We start from the raw sequence: 23,924 nt of genomic DNA on the forward strand, positions 1-23,924 counted from the left end.
GGTGAATATTTCTTTTATCGGGGATGCCCAGGAAAAGAAAAACAGCTGCGGTCTTCCAAATGCCCCATCAGTCTATGGTTTGTGACTGTTATTACAGCTCAGATATGAATAATTAAATATCAGCTGTGGGTTGCTGTGGAGCTGTTTTTAGAATCCGCAATACTTTTCTAAACTTGTACAACCCCTTTAAGATAAGAGTTCCTTTGATTTTCCTTTATTTGGGATTACATACCTGAAGATAATCCACCAGCAGTATGTTCCCTTTGACTACATGGTTTGGTTCTCCACTGCTTGAAAATACTTTAGTCACTATATCCATGTACCCATTAAACAACGTAACTGGTCGCAACTGAACGCCTAACAAGACAGATGACAGGCTAACCATTACGTCCTCTCCTTCACCATCCGCTTCTCCATCTCCCAAAAATGATTCCAGGCCTTGAGCTTCAATGGACACCTTGTGGAGATAAGACGTTAAAACAAATAACAAAATATTATCAAGGAAAGCTCCACTACCAGGACAAAACAGCATCGAAAACAATCTAGGTTTACTTCTTCTCTATGTGATCTCAGAACAATAAATAACAGGTGTGACCCAGGACCCACTTGTGGTCATTTGGGTTTTAAGTCTTCAATCCTACAACAGACAAGTATCCAGTGAAAGGGCTTGTAAGATATGCAGATATGATACTGATGGCTTTGATAAAGATCATCTTGATCGAAACGCGTTGCCGTTAGTCTCTGTCACCTTGGGCACTTACCGATGGGAGTCTGTACACTATGGACATTTGGATTTTATGCTTGGATTCAATAAACGGATTGTTTTAAGGAGCTGGAACTCAATCTTTTTGTTCTCCCTGATGATCGTCACGTCTACCTGCAGCGGAGTTCCGTGCACCTGCGGTGATTACTGGTGAGCTGGCTACAAACTTTTCTATATATGTATATAATATTGTATTCTGAAGCTAAAAGTTAGGCTTTCGCTCAATTTGTGGTCTTTGACATGGTAACCAGGATGCTCATATCATTGCTTACAGTAGCATAAACTACAAAAGTGCCCAAGACCACAAGAATACCACCTCTGAATTACCACCATTAGGTGTGATACCACCTGGTCAGCATGTCACTGGGTAATTTAATACAGTGTATTAATGAAGAAGAATCATTTGTATGCATATTGTTGTGAAAGAACAGTTAGATCAATACAGTTCTTTGTTCACAAGGTGAGACTTAGTGTCTCTAGGTTGAAGGGTGATATTAATAACCCAAGTGTGACACAAGGGAGGAAAGATAATGAGAGACTGAGAGACAGAAGGAAGGTTGGCATTGAGGGTTGAGTCCTCGAGTGAGGCAAACCATACCAAGGAGAGGATATGCCAAGGAAATGAGGGCCTCACCAAGGTGGCACGACCAGGAGGCACTATGTGAAGGGTTCCTTTCTGGTAACTATGACATTATGTGAATGACCGTAACCGTTGGAAATGTATGTGTCTTGGTTGTAATATTGAATTGACTTTGTTAATGTTTATCTGTTTCATCAGATTTTTGCTTCATATCTGACTCTGGTTATAACACCTTTTCTTGGTGTTCTTTTCTTTACTGACCATCCCCAAGAATTTAGGGATATTGTTGTTGTGCGATATTCTTATAATTTGATTTTGGTATTGTCAATAATACTATTTTTTGATGCTGGTATTGTTCAGTATCTTGTACGCAAAAATAGTTACAAACTTCATCAATGTTTTTGATCATAGTGTCATCGTAGTTGGAGTCAATATCAGTTTTTGCAATCAGAGTTTCATCAGTTTTAACCGATTGATAAGAGAAGTCTTGAGAAACCTCTAACCAGTCCTTGAAAAAGAGACAGCACAAGAATGGAATCCGAGTGCTGTCTTATTTTTCACAAATCCATAGGCTTGTCTAGGTAAGTTTGATCCAAGACACAGATCAAAATCGGAAAATTCTGTGCTTTAGTGTTGACAACTCATTTCAAGGAAAAATCAGACACGTGAACTACCCATATATCTAAAATAGTCTGAGTGCTATCCATGAAAAACACAGTATGAGAAAAACTGTTGTCTAGATGAGCCCAAGGCCACTTGCACATGTTGAGTTATAAATATGTATGATATTTTAAATATATATGAGCTTTTTACCTCAGTATTTGTAGGTCAAAACCAAGAGAGGGTGATAAATCCAGAAGTGGTGACGTGTTTCTATTATACTTTTCCTCTGACTGTTCCACTGCTGGTTTTGGCTTACAAATACTGAGGTAAAAAATTCACCAAATACTCAACATGTACAGGAGTTTGTTGTGAGTTTTAATGCTGTGTAATTTCGAAAAAATGCATGTAATCTATTTTACATAATGGGAGCAGAAATAGTGCATACATTCTGCAACATCAAAAACTCACTAGAAGCTCATTGTGGGAATGTAGACTCGGGTTACATTCCCACATTGAGCTTTTTGACGCTGCAGAATTTCTGCACCATTCCTTCAACTATTATTTAAATTAGGTTACTTGCGTTTTTCATTGTGTTTTTCTGTGCATTTTTTTAACATGTGTTTTTATTGCTGGAAAAAGATAAATATCACGCTAAAGGTAAAGGCCAGTATTGAACCAACTAATGTGCCATAAACCGCACTTGTGATGTGCCTAATGCCTATGCTTGATTATTTGCTTTGGCACACCACCACGGTGATAAGCGTTAACTAGCCGAACTATTATTAAAAATTGCTGCCAACCTCATACATTTAAGCGATATTCCAATTGTAGCCCGCTTTTCAGTGCTCTCAATGTATACATATACGTGTATATTTGACACTCCAGTGCCTGACTAAGAAATACACGAAATAGTGCAGAGCCAGAGGCGCCCCGGTCGGCGGCGTCACTGGATGTTCAGAAAAAATGGCCGACCGTGTTCCAGACACTGGAGTGTTAAATACTATTATCAACATGCCACCTTACTTCGAGTCTTTGGGAAGCACAAGCTAGGTAAGAGTCCCCGGTTTTTCACATAATTTGCAAACAGCCTCATTGCACATTAGCGCTGGCACTGCGGGAAAGTGCATCTATCTGTTGGTATACATTGAGAGCACTGAAAAGCGGGCTACAATTGGAATATCGCTTAAATGTGTGAGGTTGGCAGCAATTTTTAATGATAGTTCGGCTAGTTAATGCTTATCACCGTGGTGGTTTGCCAAAGCAAATAATCAAGCATAGGCACATCACAAGTGCGGTTTATGGCACATTAGTTGGTTCAATACTGGCCTTTACCTTTAGCGCGATATCTATCTTTATCCATTGATTCTTCAACCTTTTGACATAGTTGGCACAGAACTTGTCTTGATATCAGCAGCTTCAGGGCCCCCCTTTTTTAATTAGCTCCAGTGTGTTATATATATATATATATATATATATATATATGTGTGTTTTTATTGCGTTTTTGATGCTGCGTTCTTTGTATCTTTTTGGTGTGTCACCCTTTAAAAAAAGCAGCTTTGTTTTTGATACTTCATGGTATTCCGCTTTGACAAACCTTTAGCAGACGTGGAAACAAACTAAAAGTCCACACAGAAAACTCCACATACTCACAAAACAAATGAAATGCTGCGGATTTAAAACACGCATCACAGCTCAGTATACGCTAAGTGAAAAAAAGCACCGTGGGCATGAGACTTCTATAAATCCTATCCACTTTGCTAGAATTGAGGGAACATAGAGTAAGGCTTCTTTCACACTAGCGCCGGGCTCGGCCCGTCGCAGTGCGTCGGGCCGAGGTTACCGACGCTAGCGTTGTAAGCGTCGCACAACTGGTGCAGCGGATGCAGATTTTCATCGCATCCGCTGCCCCATTGTGAGGTGCGGGGAGGTGGGGGAGGGGTTCCGGCCGCGCATGCGCGGTCGGAAAAAGCGGTCCGTCGGCAGCAAAAAACGTTACATGTAGCGTTTTTTTCTGCCGACGGTCCGCCAAAGCACGACGCATCCGTCGCACGACGGACGCGACGTGTGGCAATCCGTCACAATGCGTCGCCAATACAAGTCTATGGGGAAAAAACGCAACCTGCAAGCACTTTTGCAGGATGCGTTTTTTCGGCAAAACGACGCATTGTGACGGATTGCAGTTAACGCTAGTGTGAAAGTAGCCTAAGGGTGATAATATGTGGCATAGCTCCAAAATCCCTGTATCTGAAAAATTTGCCAAAAAATCTGATCGAGGCAATAGATATTTGGCAAATTCAGCAGTTGAACTAGGCAGTTAGCTGGCCACTCCTGATATAGAGAATGTTTTACTGACCTAACTGATTGACATTTTAGGATATATGTATCTACTAGTAATACAAAGTTATTGGTCATTCTAATCTGTACTGTTATATTCAAGAGATACAATGAGTATGCCGAGCTCTATCTGCAATCCTAGCTGACCTGCATGGCCTTTAGCTGGTGGTTGTGACTATACAGGGTGATATCAGATGTACTCTTCCTCAATAACCCGGCCTCTGAGAACAAAAGATCCAGACCATAGGTGGACACGGTTTCATTTGTGGCTGTAAAAACAAATATAAAAAGGAAAATAAATGAATGTTGAAGAACAAGGGAACAAAAAAATAAGGAATAATGAGGTAGAAAGATATCAGACTATGGATGTTCGGCCTTTACAGAATCTAGCGTTAAGCCAGCAAGTGGATTTTGATGTGAATTGCACCTTATATGCTGTAAAGTGTGAAATCTGAAGTGAAAATTTGTGGCTTTTCTAAATCATAAAATAGCTAGTTGCTACTTTTCAAATCTTCACCATGCTTATATATCCGTGTGGATTTATTTTTTCGCTATATCTTAAAAAATGCCATCCTCACATAAGGCAAGTTGCAGAATGAGAGGAGTTCCACCTTGTCCCGACATACCCTACACTGGCACTTATCATTACTATTCTGGATCCTCTATTATGACAGCAGTTCCATTAAGTAAAGTTATCTGTGAAGTGAGAAACATTCCCACTGCAATCATGAATTGCGATGGTGAAATAGGGGCCTATAATTCACAGAGGACTGAAGAAGGGACTTCAACTACCTTTTCTTTCTTTGATATGTCGCCATAAGATAAGCAGAAAGTTACAATACACCAACGATGACTTTACCATCCAGAGGTAATAACCCTGGCTGAGCACGGGTACATTGCGGCTGCCCCTACTGTAGGTTTTCTAGAAAGCCAATTTATAACTGCATATGATACATGGGTGATTTTTACCAAATTACAAACTTGTCTCCACTGTTGGAAAACAAAATACATACCAGATATAAGTCCAGAAAACACAGTGGATCTGCCGACTCCTAACATGCTCCAGTAGCCATTCAGATATCTATCTTTAAAAGGGATCTTCATAGTCTTCCTAGGTAGCAAATGAGCACATCCATTGGGTGAGTGAAATAAATGTGATACTACGTGATAGCAGTCTACAACATATTCTGCATTTCGGCGCTAGATCTTTATCACTATTTTGACTTATTTCTGATCTTTCTAGTCCAAAATTATAACTACTTAACAGTTCCTGAAGAATCCCGACTCTTCTTAACTCCCAACCTATATTATATTCCATAGTAAGGTGAGATTTACATTAACTGATGATGGAGTCTGAGCTTGTGGTGAAGTTTGGAAAGAAGTAGCTTGGACGATTCGTTGTCCATGAATTCCAGAGCCTTTAAGATGTTGTTGAGGTCCTCCATAGAAATATCTATGGAGAGAAGAGTCTCTGCTGCCAGAAGCCGGCTCTTCTTATCATGCTCTTGATGCTCTTGATGGAGGATTTGTCTTAAGGTGTCCTTCACTTCCTATAATCAAAAGATTCATTATGGCGTGCATAAAAACATCATGTACTATACTGCCAGCAAAGTGTCCTTCACAATGCACGGCTGAACGAGCAAGGAATTTTACATAATAATTTAATATTCTTTATGCAACAAGCAGCTGAGACTTAGAGCCAGGCATTTATTTTATTATTTGCTTTTCTAATGTAAATGTATTCATGACTGTAAACTACGCTCAATATGCTGTATAGTACACTGTATACTGTATACTATATATGTTGGTCTGTCTTCTGAGCCTTCATTTCCATATTATGTAAGGTTGTATGGTTACTGACTGTGTATGAGACTGATGCTCAGGATATGCGCAGTGTAGTATTCTTTGCTTTGTGTGATGATGGAAGCGCTGTAGTGTAGTATCATTATTTAGGTAACTGTATGTAAGGGTCAATGTATAGCACGGTAATTAGGACAACATAGTATATGGTACTTAAAAGGATTATCTGAAGTTATTTTTTTTTTTCTCCAGGGGCAAAGAACTGACAGTCAGGGAGTTGCCAACTACCTGCTTGTTCTGCCCGGCATTGGCTTAGAGCGATCATAGGCCACTCCTGCTGTTTAATGTCAACAGAGCAGCTGCTTCTCTTCTGCCTTGCTCAGCTGATGGGGTGTGACTGCTGATGTTATGCTGATTGACAGCTGGCTCTCTACAGTCAGGAAGAGTCAGCTGTCAATCATCTTGACATTCAGTCACGCGCCTTAAACACAGCAGAATGGAAGAGAAGTCACTGCTCTTTCGCAGAATCACCAGCAAGAGCGATCCGTGACCACCATGAGCCAGCAGAGATTGGTGCCGAGCACAATAAGCAAATAGTTAGCAAAATAATCCCAGATAACTCCTTTAATTGGGACAACATAGTGTATGATGCTTTTTACACAGAATGGTTTGTGTTACACTGCATAACTGTGCAGAAATGGGGTATGGCATCAGTGGAAGGTAATAAATAAGATGTCACACAATTTGTTCTTCCAAAAATTGTAAGTTAAATCTGTGATACTGAACCAGAGATTAAGGCTCGAAAATGTTTCTGCCTGGAATGAGACTGGATGAAAGTAGTCTCATTGCAAGTGATTAATTTGGGGAAATTATTTTTATTAAGGGCACATATGCATGGCAACGTCGTTGTCATATTTCTTATTTCCGCAGTTTCATATTGCAGGCCTATTGGGGTTTTCGGTGCTATAAATATATATATATATATATATACAGTTAGGGCCAGAAATATTTGGACAGTGACACAATTTTCGCGAGTTGGGCTCTGCATGCCACCACATTGGATTTGAAATGAAACCTCTACAACAGAATTCAAGTGCAGATTGTAACAGTTAATTTGAAGGGTTGAACAAAAATATCTGATAGAAAATGTAGGAATTGTACACATTTCTTTACAAACACTCCACATTTTAGGAGGTCAAAAGTAATTGGACAAATAAACATAACCCAAACAAAATATTTTTATTTTCAATATTTTGTTGCAAATCCTTTGGAGGCAATCACTGCCTTAAGTCTGGAACCCATGGACATCACCAAACGCTGGGTTTCCTCCTTCTTAATGCTTTGCCAGGCCTTTACAGCCGCAGCCTTCAGGTCTTGCTTGTTTGTGGGTCTTTCCGTCTTAAGTCTGGATTTGAGCAAGTGAAATGCATGCTCAATTGGGTTTAGATCTGGAGATTGACTTGGCCATTGCAGAATGTTCCACTTTTTGGCACTCATGAACTCCTGGGTAGCTTTGGCTGTATGCTTGGGGTCATTGTCCATCTGTACTATGAAGCGCCGTCCAATCAACTTTGCAGCATTTGGCTGAATCTGGGCTGAAAGTATATCCCGGTACACTTCAGAATTCATCCGGCTACTCTTGTCTGCTCTTATGTCATCAATAAACACAAGTGACCCAGTGCCATTGAAAGCCATGCATGCCCATGCCATCACGTTGCCTCCACCATGTTTTACAGAGGATGTGGTGTGCCTTGGATCATGTGCCGTTCCCTTTCTTCTCCAAACTTTTTTCTTCCCATCATTCTGGTACAGGTTGATCTTTGTCTCATCTGTCCATAGAATACTTTTCCAGAACTGAGCTGGCTTCTTGAGGTGTTTTTCTGCAAATTTAACTCTGGCCTGTCTATTTTTGGTAGTGATGAATGGTTTGCATCTAGATGTGAACCCTTTGTATTTACTGTCATGGAGTCTTCTCTTTACTGTTGACTTAGAGACAGATACACCTACTTCACTGAGAGTGTTCTGGACTTCAGTTGATGTTGTGAACGGGTTCTTCTTCACCAAATTAAGTATGCGGCGATCATCCACCACTGTTGTCATCCGTGGACGCCCAGGCCTTTTTGAGTTCCCAAGCTCACCAGTCAATTCCTTTTTTCTCAGAATGTACCCAACTGTTGATTTTGCTACTCCAAGCATGTCTGCTATCTCTCTGATGGATTTTTTCTTTTTTTTCAGCCTCAGGATGTTCTGCTTCACCTCAATTGAGAGTTCCTTTGACCGCATGTTGTCTGCTCACAGCAACAGCTTCCAAATGCAAAACCACACACCTGGAATCCACCCCTGACCTTTTAACTACTTCATTGATTACAGGTTAACGAGGGAGACGCCTTCAGAGTTAATTGCAGCCCTTAGAGTCCATTGTCCAATTACTTTTGGTCCCTTGAAAAAGAGGACGCTATGCATTACAGAGCTATGATTCCTAAACCCTTTCTCCGATTTGGATGTGGAAACTATCATATTGCAGCTGGGAGTGTGCACTTTCAGCCCATATTATATATATAATTGTATTTCTGAACATGTTTTTGTAAACAGCTAATATAACAAAACTTGTGTCACTGTCCAAATATTTCTGGCCCTAACTGTATATATATATATATATATATATATATATATATAATAGCTAAAGAGCCCGGCGTTGCCTGGGCATAGTAAATAACTGTGGTTAGTTATAGCACCTCGCTTCTCTTATTTTCTCTTATTTTCCCATCACGCCTCTCATTTTCCCCCTCACATTTCTCATTTTCTCCCTCACACCTCTCATTTTCCTCTCACACCTCTCATTTTCCCCTCACTCCTCTTATTTTCCCCCTCACTCCTCTTATTTTCCCCCTCACTCCCCTCATTCCCCCCTAACACTTGTCATTTCGACCTCACATCTGTCATTTTCCGATCTCTCCACTATTTTCCCTCACTTCTCTCATTTTGCACCCACACCTCTCATTTTCACCTCACACCTCTTATTTTCCCCTCAGTATATAAATGTTTGTCATCTCCCTTATATATAGTATACACCTGTATGTCATCTCTTCTGTATATTGTATATACCTGTATGTTATCTCCTCTTATATAAAGTATATACCTGTATGTCATCTCCTGTATATAGAATATACCTGTATATCATCTCCCCTGTATATAGTATATACCTGCTATATGTCATCTCCTCCTCTATATACTCATGTCATCTCCTCCTGTATATAGTATATACCTGTATGTCATCTCCTGTGTATAGTATATACCTATTTGTCATCTCCCCTGCATATAGTATATACCTGTATATCATCTCCCCTGTATATAGTATATACCTGCTGTCTGTCATCTCCTCCTCTATATACCTATGTCATCTCCTCCTGTATATAGTATATACGTGTGTCATCTCCTCCTGTATATAGCATATACCTGTATGTCATCTCCTCCTGTATATAGTATATACCTGTAAGTCATCTCCTCCTGTAAATAGTATATACCTGTGTGTCATCTGCTCCTGCATGTAGTATATACCTGTGAGTCATCTCCCCTGTATATAGTATGTACCTGTATGTCATCTCCTCCTGTATTAGACCTCGTTCAAACGTTATTTGATCAGTATTTTTACCACAGTATTTGTAAGCTAAATTGGCAGCCTGATAAATCCCCAGCCAACAGGAAGCCCTTTCCCCGGTAGTATATATTAGCTCACACACACACATAATAGACAGGTCATGTGACTGACAGCTGCTGTATTTCCTATATGGTACATTTGTTGCTCTTGAAGTTTGTCTGCTTATTAATCAGATTTTTATTTTTGAAGGATAATACCAGACTTGTGTGTGTTTTAGGGCGAGTTTCATGTATTAAGTTGTGTATGTTGAGTTGCATTTGGTGACATGCACGTAGCGACCTTTGTGAGATGAGTTTTGTGTGGCGACATGCGTGTAGCAACTTTTTGTGTGTCGAGCTGCATGTGACAGGTAGTGTACCAAGTTGTGTGCAGCAAGTTTTGTGCATGGCGAGTTTTGCGTGTGGTGAGTTTTTTGTGTGGTGCGTTTTGCGTATGTACAAGTTTTGTGTGAGGCAACTTTTGCATGTGTGACTGTGCAAAATTTTGTGGCTGTAGCTGCAACGGTGCAGATGCCAATCCCAGACATACACACACACACACATACATACACACACATTCAGCTTTATATATCTACTATATAAAGCTGAATGTGTGTATGTGTATGTGTGTGTGTGTGTATGTCCGGGATTGGCATCTGCACCGTCGCAGCTACAGCCACAAAATTTTGCACAGTCACACGTCTGGACCCCGAGAGCGTCATAGGCTACATTGTGAGGCGAAATTTTAACCCCGCACGTTCCAATTCACCAAACAATTTTGCCCTTATCTACATAATGGGGAAAAAAGTGAAAGGAAAAGTGTTGGAGGCGTCGCAGCTACAGCCACAAAATTTTAGATGGAGGAGATGACACACTGGTATATACTATATAGAGGGGAGATGACATACAGGTACATACTATATCCAGGGTAGATGACACACAGGTATATACTATATACAGGAGGAGATGACACACGTGTATACTATATACAGGGGAGATGACACACAGGTATATACTATATACAGGAGGAGATGACACACAGGTATATACTATATACAGGAGCAGATGACACACAGGTATATACTATATACAGGAGGAGATGACACACGTATATACTATATACAGGAGGAGATGACATACAGGTATATACTATATAAAAGAGGAGATGACACATAGGTATATAGAGGTGGAGATAACATACACCAGGTATATACTATATACAGGGGAGATGACATACAGGTATATACTATATACAGGAGATGACATACAGGTATATACTATATATAGGAGGAGATGACACATAGGTATATACAATATACAGGATATATATATCTGTCTATCGCCCTACACGTGCCCTCCGTTCTACAAATGACCTAAGACTAACATCCCCTGTAATCCGAACCTCGCACCTCCGTCTCCAAGACTTCTCTCGTGCTGCGCCAGCTCTCTGGAATGCACTTCCCCAGACGATCAGACTGATACCTAGCCCCGACCTATTCAAGTGTGCTTTAAAAACCCATCTCTTCAAACAAGCCTACCACATCAACTACTCAGTAAACTAACTTTGTCCTGTTCCCTCCTTCGAAATATTATCTGCATGTGAATCTGCACCCTACTATTCTTCTGTCTCCACACCCTCCATGCACATGATGATAACTGCACTTGATACTTGACTATTGCACTTAAACACACGGGCTGATGACCAGATCATGCAGCTTTATATGAAAATCCCTATTTATTATAATTGCCAGACCTGAAATAACAAGCACTTTTCACCTATTGTGTCCCCCCCATTTCCTTGTAGATTGTAAGCGTGCGAGCAGGGACCTCACCCCAAATGTCACTGTTTAAATTGTCTTAACTTGTACTGAATTTATTGTCTGCACATGTTCCCGCTTAATTGTAAAGTGATGCGGAATATGTTGGCGCTATATAAATAAAAATTATTATTATTATTATTATTATTATTATATATCTATTATCTCCATGAGCCTTCTAACTCTTTTCCAGATGCGTTATTTTAGGCTATGTGCACATGCTGATGTGTTTATTTGTATTTTTTCTCATTCATTTGAGTAGATGAAAAACACTACAAAAATATGTAAAGAATTGAAAGGCAGCAGATTTGAAAAATTGCTTCGAAGGTTCAAATCCGCAAAGAAAAAATAAGCAGCACACGCATGAGATTTCAGAAGAAAATGCAGTAAAAACACAACATGTTAACAGGGTGTGACTGCAGATGTCAGACTGATAGGCAGCGGAGAGCCAGCTGTCAAACTGGGGGAGGCAGCTGTCAATCAGCATGACGTCAGCAGTGATGCCCCATTGAAGGAGAAGCCCAGAAGAAGAAGAAGAAGAGCTGCCCTGCTGGGCCTCCTTCACATGTCCTCAGATTTCCGGTACTGATAAAAACAGTAGCGGAGATATCCATGTCTGTGTTTTTCTTAAGTGTGACATACCTGTGGCAACCGTGTGCAACATCAGTATCACACGTATCAGCGCCTGAGGAAACCAGGCACATTTTGCGCAGTTCTCAGGTGCCGAGTGCTAAAGACAGCAATGACATCATCGGCGAGAACAAGGGACAGTTTTGAGAGTTTTATTCAGCCCCCTTTGTCTACACTGAGTGTAAAATTAAGAATAAAATAAAAAATCACATTACACTCACCTCAACACCTAATCCCCTGAAGCCATTGTCCCATGTAAACAAGCAAAAAAAAAAACAACAACAATATCTCTCACCTGTCCAAATGTGAAATAATCCAGAGTGCCCCACATTGTAATCCATCTGTGCTATATTTGCTTATCAGCATGAGCAGTGGCCTGAGGCGACCCGGCTCACTCTGAAGAACTGAGGAGAATGACTTGGCTGGTGCTGCAGGTAAAAAATACAATGATATGTGCGTGGACCCATTCACTGACGTGTGCAGGAGGCCTAAGGGTATGTGTCCACGTTCAGGATTGCATCAGGATTTGGTCAGGATTTTACGTCAGTATTTGTAAGCCAAAACCAGGAGTGGGTGATAAATGCAGAAGTGGTGCACATGTTTCTATTATACTTTTCCTCTAATTGTTCCACTCCTGGTTTTGGCTTACAAATACTGACGTAAAATCCTGACCAAATCCTGATGCAATCCTGAACGTGGACACATACCCTTAATGTTTAGCAGATGAATGGCCGTCATTAGCAGTCGGGGACTGCTATGTGACAGTGTTGGGAAAAACAGGCAGGTAGTTGCCGCTCTTAGCAGCTGTTAGTTTTCAGGCCTGTAGAAAAAATAAATTAGTCTTGGACAACCCCTTTAACCCCTTAACGACCAGAGGTATTTTTGATTTTGCATTTTCATTTTTTGCTCCCCTTCTACCCAGAGCCATAACTTTTTTATTTTTGGGTCAAAATGGCTATGTGAGGACTTGTGTTTTTGCGGAACGAGTTGTACTTTTGAATGACACCATTGGTTTTAACATATCGTGTACTGCAAATGGGACAAAAATTCTAAGTGCGGTTAAATTTTAAAAAAAAAGCACTTTTTTTCTCATTACGCCATTTAGAGATTGGGTTCATTCCTTTTTTATATTGATCGGGCGATTCTGAACCCGGCGGTACCAAATATGTGTATGTTTGTTTTTTTATTGTTTTATTTTGAATGGGGCAAAAGGGGGTTGTTCTGAACTTTTATTTATTTTTTTATTTAAAAAAACATTTATTTTTTACTTTTGCCATGCTTCAATAGTTTCCATGGGAGACTAGAAGCTGCCAAAACCCGATTGGCTCTGCTACATATAGGCGGTGAACAGATCGCCTGTATGTAGCAGAAATGTTGACTTGCTATGAGTGCTGACCACCAGGCGGCGCTAATAGCAATCCGGCAATGACAACCATAGAGGTCATCTGGAGACCTCTAGTCATGCCAACTTATCGGTGACCCACGGTCATGTGACATGGGTGCCAATAGGCGGGATTTCTGATGCGCTTGTTGGAAGTGCGTGTTAAGTGCCGCTGTCAGAGTTTGACAGCGGCATTTAACTAGTTAACAGCTGTGGATGGATCACGATTCCACCAGTGGCTGTTAGAGGCACATGTCAGCTGTTCAAAAAAGCTGACATGTGCTGGAAAGGATGTGGGCTCAATGCTGGAGCCCACATCAAATTGAGGGAGTCCGACATTGGCGTATTATTATGCCCGATGTCGGAAAGGGGTTAATATCTGTAAGTTCTCCATTTGCTGCTAATAAATTGGAAAATAACATTTTACTTCCAGGAGCTGAAAACTCTACAAACCTAACACTTCTCAAGGCAAACTACAATTCAATACAAGAACAGAACTGTCTTTTTGTCCCGAGAGGTTGCCACAACATAAAACAGATTTCACGCTGTTGACTGTACACAGACTGTGAAGTATAAAATGTGTTAGGTCTTTATGGGTTGTCGGCCTCCTGTTTTTTCCATCCACCGACAAGCGATCCTTGAACATTACAGAATTTTAAAGATGTCAGATGAAAAATATTCCACTTTCTTGATATTATCAATTGTACTATAAGTTCCCCAACACTCTGCTAGACAGATCTGTGACTTTAAAGGTGGTTGTGCTCTTGATTGACAGATTCACTATAAATCTATCCAGAGGGGTTTAAAGTGCTCAGTAGCTACTCTCCGCAGTTGTGCCAGCCTGGCAAGAAGTAAGAAGAGCACAGAACAAGAAAGGATAATTTTTAATACAACCAGAACAATCTGACTGTTCCTGACATGCAGTTGGGGTTATATACCTGTGTAGACAGGATCTCCGCTGGGAAGCCTTGCAGAGCAGACAGTGCGGTGCTGCACACTACCCCTGTGTGCTCCGCTGCATACTGAAGCACAATGGGGATAGTTTCAGGGAGCTGAGCATTCTTCAAAGACAGAAGGAATATTTTCATCTCTGTTTCATCTTCTGCATTATTCAGTCCTTCCAGAAGCGTGGCCTTTGCAAGTTCAACATCCTGCAAAAGTAAATAGATGAAATAATAAAAGGGATCTGTCCGAGGCAAATATTACTGATTACATTTATGAATATTGATTTATTTTATATGTAAGTAACACAAAGGGACTTAATCTCTTGTCACACATGTATAAAGTGTAGTGTCTAAGGAGGTAGCAGATATTTCCTTTAAAGGGAGTCGGTCTCCTGGTTTTAGCTATGTAATTGGAGAGCACCATGACGTAATGGAAGAAAGCCTGATTACAGCAATGTGTCACTTACTTGGCTGCCTTTTGCCATTTTATTACAATCAGTGTTCTACCAGCAGGAGATCACTACAGGACAACTGACCTTGTGCCTCCTAGTCCAACCACGCCCCCAGCACTGATTGTATTGTGACTGCCAATGAACACCGAAAGCTATGGTGTAGACCAGGTTATACACATCTCAATATTTCAGCTCTGCTAATTATGCAACTGAGAAAACTATGATTCTATCATAACAAAACTTCTGCACATTGCTAGAATCGGGGTCTCTGTCCCTACATCATACTGCTGTGAAATTATGAGACGCCCCTACAGAGCAGCGGAATACTCGGTACCAGGTCCTGCGTTCACAGGGGGATGTTATGGTGGCTGCGACCCGGTCCGTGGCCCTGAGCGCTCATGTAAAAGGGAAAAGTCCTTAAAGGGAATAATGTTTGTGTTTGTGACGCTACCTGTGGTATTCGGTCAGTGGGGACTGAAGCTGCTTTAAGGGGTCCTCTGGGGTGATAGTATGGCAGCTAGATGATATAACTTCCCACAGCTAAAGTGTATCCCGAGCGTTCCCAGTGTGTAGATGGTGAGGAGTGCAGTAAAGAATGAGGACACAAGGTTGCAGTCTCTTTACCTTGGTTTACTGAAGACTTCAGCATCCGCAGTCCAGAGCACCAGATCACAGGGCAGGCAGGTTCTGGCCGGCTTGAAGGCAAGTTAGGAGTCCCCTTACCCAGGTGGAAATCAAAAGCCTTCCTTTAGTGCCGTAGTGATATAGTCCCTTACTGCTAAAAGCTCACATAAGGTCCTCACAGATGTTATCTCTCTGTCCCACGGGTAGGATAGGACATAACCAGTATGACTGGTGTTTTGAGGCTGTTTATAGGGACTCTAGCACGCCCCGGCCTCTGAGGGATGCCACCGTGCCTCCTGGGTGTTAGGTCGGACAGGTAACGTAAAGTTCAGCTGTCCTGCTAGTCTCTGATGTAAGTCATAGAGGTTCTTACAACCTCGTTGTTCTGGCTACCAATCCTGCGACTTAGAAGGAGGCAGCCTGCTCGCGGCTGGTCTCCCTCTGATATACACTCCTGTGCTTTGCTCTCCTGCATGCTCTCTTCAATCAATTCAGCTTTCTGAATGTCTCTTTCCAGGAACTGCTGCACTGGGGCTACACAGCTCCGTTAAACCTTCGCCTCCCTCAGATGGCTTCTGTCTGCTTCCTGGCAGGAACCCTCTGGAAAACTGACTAACACTCCCTACAGACTACCAGTTATATATATATGGGGAGTCACCTAGCAAGTAGGATCAAAAGCTCCCCCTGGTGGCCTGGAGTGTGAATGTGTTGCATGTTTGTGGTACCTGGTTACAGTTGCCTTCAAGCGTAACATCACTCTCCCCGTCAGGAAAGCAATGCTACTGTGACAACCAGGAACCTGGGGCACCACAATTATATTGCAAGCACCTGCTGACAAATTCCCTTTAACAAAGGGCTTCACATTTGTAAGCACAATAGTGCAGCACCCCAGAGTCCTGGTCGTTGCAGTAATGTCGCTCTGCCACTAAGGGGAGTGATGTTATGTCTGATTGCACTAAAGGAGTTCACCTGACCAGGTATCACAGTCACACATTACACTTCACACTCCGGCCACCAGGGGGAGCAAAAGGCACTATGTATTAGGCCACTCCTCACACTCTGGTAAAACTGGGGGTTGGATAGGAAGTTAGATCAGAACGCAACCTGGGAGAGCTCCAGGGAGGACCTGTCAGGGGTGGGTTCCTGGCAGGTACCTAGCAGAAAGGACAGAACGTGACGGAGCCACGCCTGCACTACCTTGCGGCGGCATCCTAAGAAAGGACACAAAGCGAAGTATATTGTGGAGAAGTGAGAAACGAGATCACAGCACAAGGAGATAGAACCAGTAGGAGTCGTGCTCCGAGATCGGCAACATCCTACTGAGGCACATAGCCGGTGGCCGGAACGCCGAGGAAGTAACTGACTCCAAGCATTACTTCAAACAGCGGCAGGACAGTTGATTACAGGTTGGCTGTCTACCTTAAATCACATAAGCAGACATAGGGAGCAAACGTGGAGAGGGGCGTCTCTAGGGTCCCAGAATAGCTCCGAGCCTACCCGTCATACGGGTGCGTCCTAGCCCGGGGGATGGAGAAGAGAAAGAACTGATACGAGAGTTGTGAGGACTATCCCGTGTTGCTCAGCAGGGAAGGACTACAACACACAGGTGCTAGTTGGTAGGCAACGATTTCCACCTGCAAAAGGAACTCTGGATGTGCCTTCGGACTGGCCGGTCTCAGCCAGCCCTGTTAACAGTGCTCTGGATTGCGGATCCCGAAGCCTTCAGTAAAAAGGTAAAGAGACTGCAACCCTGCGTCCTCGTTATTAACCGCACCTCGCATCATCACCACCGACACTACTGGGAAGCACTTCACCTGTGGGAAGGTATACCATCTAGCTGCCATAACACCACCCCAGTGGGCCCCAAGCAGCGTCGGTCACCCTGACCGAATACCACAGCTGGCGTCACGAAACCTTGACAAACTTGCGTCACCTTTCATTGGACGCCCCTTAGCAGGGTCACGGACCGGGTCCAGCCACCATGACGACCCTAGAACCGAGACAGAGAGGACCGGTACTGGGTAACCCGCGGCCCTGCGTCTGGGGGCACTCCAACAACCTTTACAGTTGCAGTCACTTTGAGAGGCATACTGTGCTTGTTGGTTATATGCATTTTTGGTGGGAAATCAATAAATATTTTGGACTGTGAAAGCCACAAATTACGAACAAGTGTCCGGTTGCACCCAAGTTGGCTGACATGGTTTGTGAAGCATTCAGTGTGAGTTTCTAGTAATTTACCCCCTGCACCAATCTGTCTTTACGCTACTTGTTGGGCAACACAAGCCACTTGTCTACAATGGAACCAAACCCTCCCATAATCCTTGCAACAGCTAATCCACTGCCCTTTGTGGAATTACTTTATGACCATCCCCTGCTATGGTGCTAGTCCAAGTTGGTCGAGTGTTCATGTATATGGAGGAGTTGTGATAGATAACAGTCGACCAAAAGAATGCAGCGCAGACTCCTGGCTAAAGCACAAAATAATTTATCTTCAGATGCACATGCCCAACATGGTCTCATTAGATCCACCGGTCCCTGTACTACTTGGCACTGTCTTCCTCACTGCAGCTTTTCCAGACTCTAGCTATGCAAAGCTTCTTGCTGCCTCTCATATATCAACTCCCGGACTTGCTCTTTGGCTGTTGGACTCTGAACAGTCCTCTACTCATGCCAGTATCCCCTGCTGACTGGAATCTGGTGGTCTTTCAAGCTACCGAGTATAATGGAAACCTTGCTTCTGATAGCAACTACTCTGATAAAGATATGGCAGCACTGCCGCATGCAGTCCAGCAGGCAAGTGCAAATGCGAACTAACATTATTTTTTCTTGTGCTGTTATGTTGTATTGTGAGAATAAGTAAATTAACATTTCTTAAAGGGATATCTGTCACCAGAGCAGCATTATGTAGAGACAGAGGTCCTGATTCCAATGACGTGTCACTTACTGGGCTGCTTTCTGCAGTTTTGATAAATTCACAGTTTTCTTTGCTGCTGATCTAACAGCTCTTTGAATTTTCAGCTCTGTATAACTCTGCCCCCACCTCTGATTGGCTTATTTCTGTGTACACTGTGCATAGGCAGAAAACTGACAATCAGTGGTGGGGGTGGGGTTATACAGAGCTCATGAATATGGAGGACTACGTGGCAATAGGTTTACTAGTCCTCTAGTGATATAATCTGATAAAAAATTGAATTTAATCCAAAACTACAGCAAACAGCCCAATAAGAATAAGGGTTTCTGTCTCGACATTTTGCTGCTCTCAGGTTAGATGGCAAAAACCTGGTAACAGACTCCCTTTAAAATGTATCTATGCTTCACAGTATTTAAGGGGGCAAATGTAAGTTACCTGTGATTAGACCCCCTTACAGGTGTCTGCCAGTGGCAAGTATGCATATAGAGTAAAAGCTAGACAGGGCTGAATGGGTTTCCACTTTCAGAAAATTGGACTCTAAATGTTTCCTGTGATGTGCCATACCAAGATCAGATTACTCCCCCTGCCCTGGTCCAGTCTTTGCTCTCCCCCACTGCTCTGGTCTCAGTGTTTTGGCTGTAGTGCAGAGATCACATTGGTGGACAGTGAGTACTCTCTGATTTTGTTATGTTACATGACATGAAACGTTGGCAGAAAAACATGCTAGTGCTCCAACTAACATATTGAAATACACAGCTTCTTGGCATAGATGACCTACACCAGCAGATAACAGTTTACAGTCCAATGGAAACAGAAAGACAAGACTTTAACCCCTTAGTGACAGAGCCAAATTTTTGAAATCTGACCAGTGTCACTTTATGTGGTAATAACTCTGCAACACTTCAACAAATCCCAGTGATTTTGAGATTGTTTTTTCGTGACACATTATACTTTATGATAATGGTAAATTTAGGTCAATATGTTTTGTGTTTATTTATAAAAAATATCAAAAATTTGAGAAAAATGTTAAAAAATTAGCAGTTTTCAAACTTTGAATGATTATCCCTTTAATCCAGATGGTCATACCACAGCAAACCATTAATAAATAACATTTCCCACATGTCGGCTTTACATAAGCATCATTTGTAAAATGTTCTTTTATTTTGTTAGCATTTGAGGAGGTTTAAAAATGAAGCAGCAATTTTCCATTTTTTCAAGGAAATTTACAACATTTATTATTTTAGGGAACTATCGATGTTTGAATTGACTTTAGGGGTCTCATATATTGGGAAACCCCCAAAAGTGATACTATTTTAAAAACAGCACCCCCTGACATATTGAAAACTGCGGGCAGATAGTTTATTAACTCTTCAGGTGCTTTACAGGAATTAATGCAAAGTGGCATGACAGAAATGAAAATGTGTATTTTTACCACCTAAATCTCGGTAACTTCTGAACAGGTTACAACAGCCGGCAGACTCTAAGGCCGCTATTTGGTCGTGAATTGCCATCGCAAACATCAGGACCACAAAATCATGATCTGAGGGCACCAATTGGGATAAAGAAGAAGCCCCCACACTCTGTTAACCATTTATAATGATGTAGTCACTATTGACAGCAGCATCTAAGGGGTTAAACAGATATGTACGGTGCAAACACTGATCATGGCTGATGCAGCAAGTTGTCAGCTATAGTGTACAGCTGACAGCTACTGGATTGTCACCAGTATGGGGATACTATTCTCTTATATGTAAGGTCAGTTAAAAGACGTATTGGCGGTCATTAAGGGGTTAATGCGCAAAAGGTTGCAGAAATGTGATCACTAAGTAGTGGGAAAACATTAACTGGGCAGATTTCTGTTACACCATTCAGCATTTCCTGCTAGAAGCATTAATCGAGCTCTATCTGTCAGGGGTCAGCAGTTCTATATGGCGGAGGTGGAAAATGGTGCGGAGAAAGTTTTCTTGGCACACGCTGGGTCCATGGAATGTTTCAGATGGATGTTTTGAAGTTCAAGTTGTGGTCAACGAGGCTCATCCCTTCTAGAGATGAGCGGATCGATCCACTGAGGATTGAGCTTGAGACCAATGTCCTGAAATGTTCGGTACCACTGAAAAAGAAAAAACTTGCCTTGCACCATTTACTACACTGTGGAAGCTTCAGTGAGTGGGCTAATGTCGTTTTGCTTGGCTTAGCTGGTTTCCCCATAATACCCTACATCTACGATATCATATTCTAGTTTATCAAGCACATAATATCTAGTACAATGGTGATCAATGCACCATTGGGTCATCAGAGATCAGCGGTTCCAATGAGGAAAGTCGGGCACAGTACTGGTGATATGTACAACAGAGCTGAATGCCGTCTACAGATCCACTGGGTAAGGCTACGTTCACATTAGCGTTGCGCGACGCACCAAAAACGCGCGCAAAAACGCTGCGTTTTGCGACGCGTGCATCGTTTTTTGACGAAAATCGGACGCACGAAAAATGCAACTTGTTGCATTTTCGTGCGTCCGACGCTAGCGTCGAAAACGACGCACATGTCGAAAAACGCAAACAAAAAAACGCACGCGTCCCCTATGTTAAACATAGGGGCGCGTCGCCGCTGCGTCGCCGATGCAACAGCGACGCACATTAGCGTAACGCTAATGTGAACGTAGCCTTAGCAGAGCAGACAGATCAACTTGAAAGGAATTGTATTTTGCCCCTTCCCCCACCTCTTCTCACCCTCTTTTTTTCCTCAGACTTCCTTTTCGAGTATTGAGAATTGAAAATTTGGTGAAGAACAGTCCGCTCCTCTCCAAACCCTTCATAGCAGCGGTTTAGCTGTTTATTCTGTGGCAAAAGGACACTTTCGGCTGGACAATAGACCATGCCACAAGGGTCATCATTATAGTATGGAACAGGACACAGCATTTTTCTTTCTGCTCTAGATTTCAGTCCGCAAATTTTAATCCTGTAAAACATCTCTGGGATAAAAGATGGTGGAGTGGGCTGTTCAGAGCAGGTCCATCCACTTGTGACAAGCGCCAGAATCCATCCTGTCCACTCGGGTGAGAAGTCCTCCAGAACGATCTCTAGACTTAGAGCAATGCTACAACAAATTGCTGCTGGTCTGAATGCCCAAGGAAGGCCAAAGCCTCACTAAATCGGGACCTCTAATAAATTAATTCATACATTCTTGTATGTACAATATATGTCCAAAATGTATTAAGCCTCATTCTCTGTGCAATCACGGTCAACAATATTGTTTGCCCTGACTTTTTTTCCAAAATGCAATTAGATTAATTAATACATAGTGATTACGACACTGTACCTCATCTTCACAAAGATTCATCCTGCACAATTTGCCAACTATTGCTCCAGTTATAATAATCCCTGTCTCCATTATGGCAGGTTCAGAAATCTTCCCTTTTAATTTTCCCTGAGAAATTAAGAAAACAATGCATTAAAAGCAACATTAAACAATGCTTAAAATATACTCTAAGGAATTGAATAAATCTTATAAATGAATTAATTTAGTCTCCCAACGCTATTCTTTAAAAAAATAGACTACACGACAAGGTCACATAGTACCTTCCAACAAACTATAATTATATTCATGTATCTAAAATGAAAAATTACATGAATAAAAATGAACTAAAACAAACGTATGTTCTCCATAGTTTAATTGATACCAAAAACCTTATTTAATTTATATACAATCATGTGCAATTTATATACTGATGTATTCCTATGTTGTGGAAGGGCATGTATGTTATCCGAGGCACCAGAACCCAGTTACAACTGCTACCTCTGTACCCCTATACCACCTCTGTACCCCTATACAGCGCCTTTGGGTTCTTTCCGTCCAGTATCAAATAAGGATAGGACCGATCTAATAGGGGTTTGTCCAGATGTCTCCAAAAGTCCTATTCCAGGTGCATCATCTGCATCTTACTATCTAGTGTTCAGTTAACAATAGTGTTAACACCCTTAAGTGTTTTACTTCCATATAACATGGTAGGCTATGTGCAACTCCATGGATCATAATAACGTGAACTGTGAAAAAGTTGATAAATTCTCCTGCTTGAAAATCTGAGTAAATGGTATAATTCATGCCTCTATATACAGGGTAGGCCATTTATATGGATGCACCTAAATAAAATGGAAATGGTTGGTGATATCAATTTCCTGTTTGTGGCAAATTAGTATATGGGAGGGGGAAACAAATGCTAGCACAGGCTTCCAGTATCCGTTGTTTCAGATGCTGCACATCTCGTATCTTCACAGCATAGACAATTGCCTTATGATACGAGATGGGCAACATCTGAAACAACAGATACTGGAAGCCTGTGCTAGCATTTCTTCTGCGGTGTTGCTATCAGTATGTCAAGAGTGGGAGAAGAGGGTTGCATTGACAATCCAATACAATAGGCAGCACTTTGAACACATTTTATAAGTGGTCATAAACTGGTAAATGACTCATGAAAGAATAAAGTTGTGTTAAAACCCAGCACACCATTGTTTTCCTTGTGAAATTCTCAATAAGTTTGACGTGTCACATGACCCTCTTTCCATTGGAAAAAATAAAGTTGGATCCAAAATGGCCGACTTCAAAATATCCGCCATGGTCACCACCCATCTTGAAAAGTTCCCCCCTCCCATATAGTAATGTGCCACAAACAGGAAGTTGATATCACCAACCATTCACATTTTATTTAGGTGTATCCATATAAATGGCCCACCCTGTACATTTTCATTACTTATTGTTAAAATGTACAGAAACATAAAAAGTAATAAACACTAGTCCAGACCAGATAGATCCCGTACCAGAACAAGGTTAAGAAGCTCAACCGTAGGGTGCGGTGTAAAGGCTGCAGCATACAGAAACTTCTCATGTAAGGCCGTCTGTTTCTTTTTAGAAAAATTTAAGAAGTCAGATAAAGCGGCTAACGTGGCATGAGATTGAGCCGCTACTGCAGCATCAATGAAGAAAGGCCTGCAAAAGAATAAGTATTAACACCACCATGTCTTAATTATAGGGGGGGTCAGCAAATTGGTTTCACAATGAAAAGTTGTCAGGTGGCAGAAAACATAGTTATTCGTTATTATTCTTTAAATCTAAAATGAATATACTTAATAATGTATTTCAGTTTTCAAAACTGCATTGATCATCCTATTTAATCAGTGGTTCTAGAAGTTCTAAGCTTTATCTAAACTGTGGCATTCAGATGCAAGCAAAGAGCATCCTGAAAGAGCTGCCTGCCTGGATCAGGTCTTTAGCTCGGTCTCCCTCCTTCTCTTTCTCAGCTCCATGTAGCCATGATGGAAACCAGGCTAGTTCATCTAATAAACTTAGTCTGACAGTTGGCCTCTCCATACACATCGCAGGTAAGAAGAGGTGGGGAAAGCTTCCTGCCTGTGTTGGAGCACCACTGCCCTGAAGGAGTTCAGAATTTCGGGGA

General features: G+C 41.8%; 1 protein-coding gene across 1 annotated transcript in view; it reads right to left on the minus strand.

The window, feature by feature from the left end:
- The window catches only part of LOC138665590 (microsomal triglyceride transfer protein-like), a 162,694-nt gene that overhangs the window by 13,116 nt on the left and 125,654 nt on the right, over positions 1-23,924 (minus strand). Inside the window, exons 9-15 of the mRNA XM_069753202.1 lie at positions 23,290-23,458; positions 21,794-21,901; positions 14,483-14,695; positions 5,616-5,830; positions 5,294-5,391; positions 4,428-4,549; positions 233-457 (exon numbers count right to left, since the gene is read on the minus strand). Of these exons, the coding sequence (XP_069609303.1) occupies positions 233-457; positions 4,428-4,549; positions 5,294-5,391; positions 5,616-5,830; positions 14,483-14,695; positions 21,794-21,901; positions 23,290-23,458 (1,150 nt within the window). The remainder of the gene's footprint in view (positions 1-232; positions 458-4,427; positions 4,550-5,293; positions 5,392-5,615; positions 5,831-14,482; positions 14,696-21,793; positions 21,902-23,289; positions 23,459-23,924) is intronic.

This window comes from Ranitomeya imitator, chromosome 2 (genome assembly GCF_032444005.1).
Source record: "Ranitomeya imitator isolate aRanImi1 chromosome 2, aRanImi1.pri, whole genome shotgun sequence".
NCBI lineage: Eukaryota > Metazoa > Chordata > Amphibia > Anura > Dendrobatidae > Ranitomeya > Ranitomeya imitator.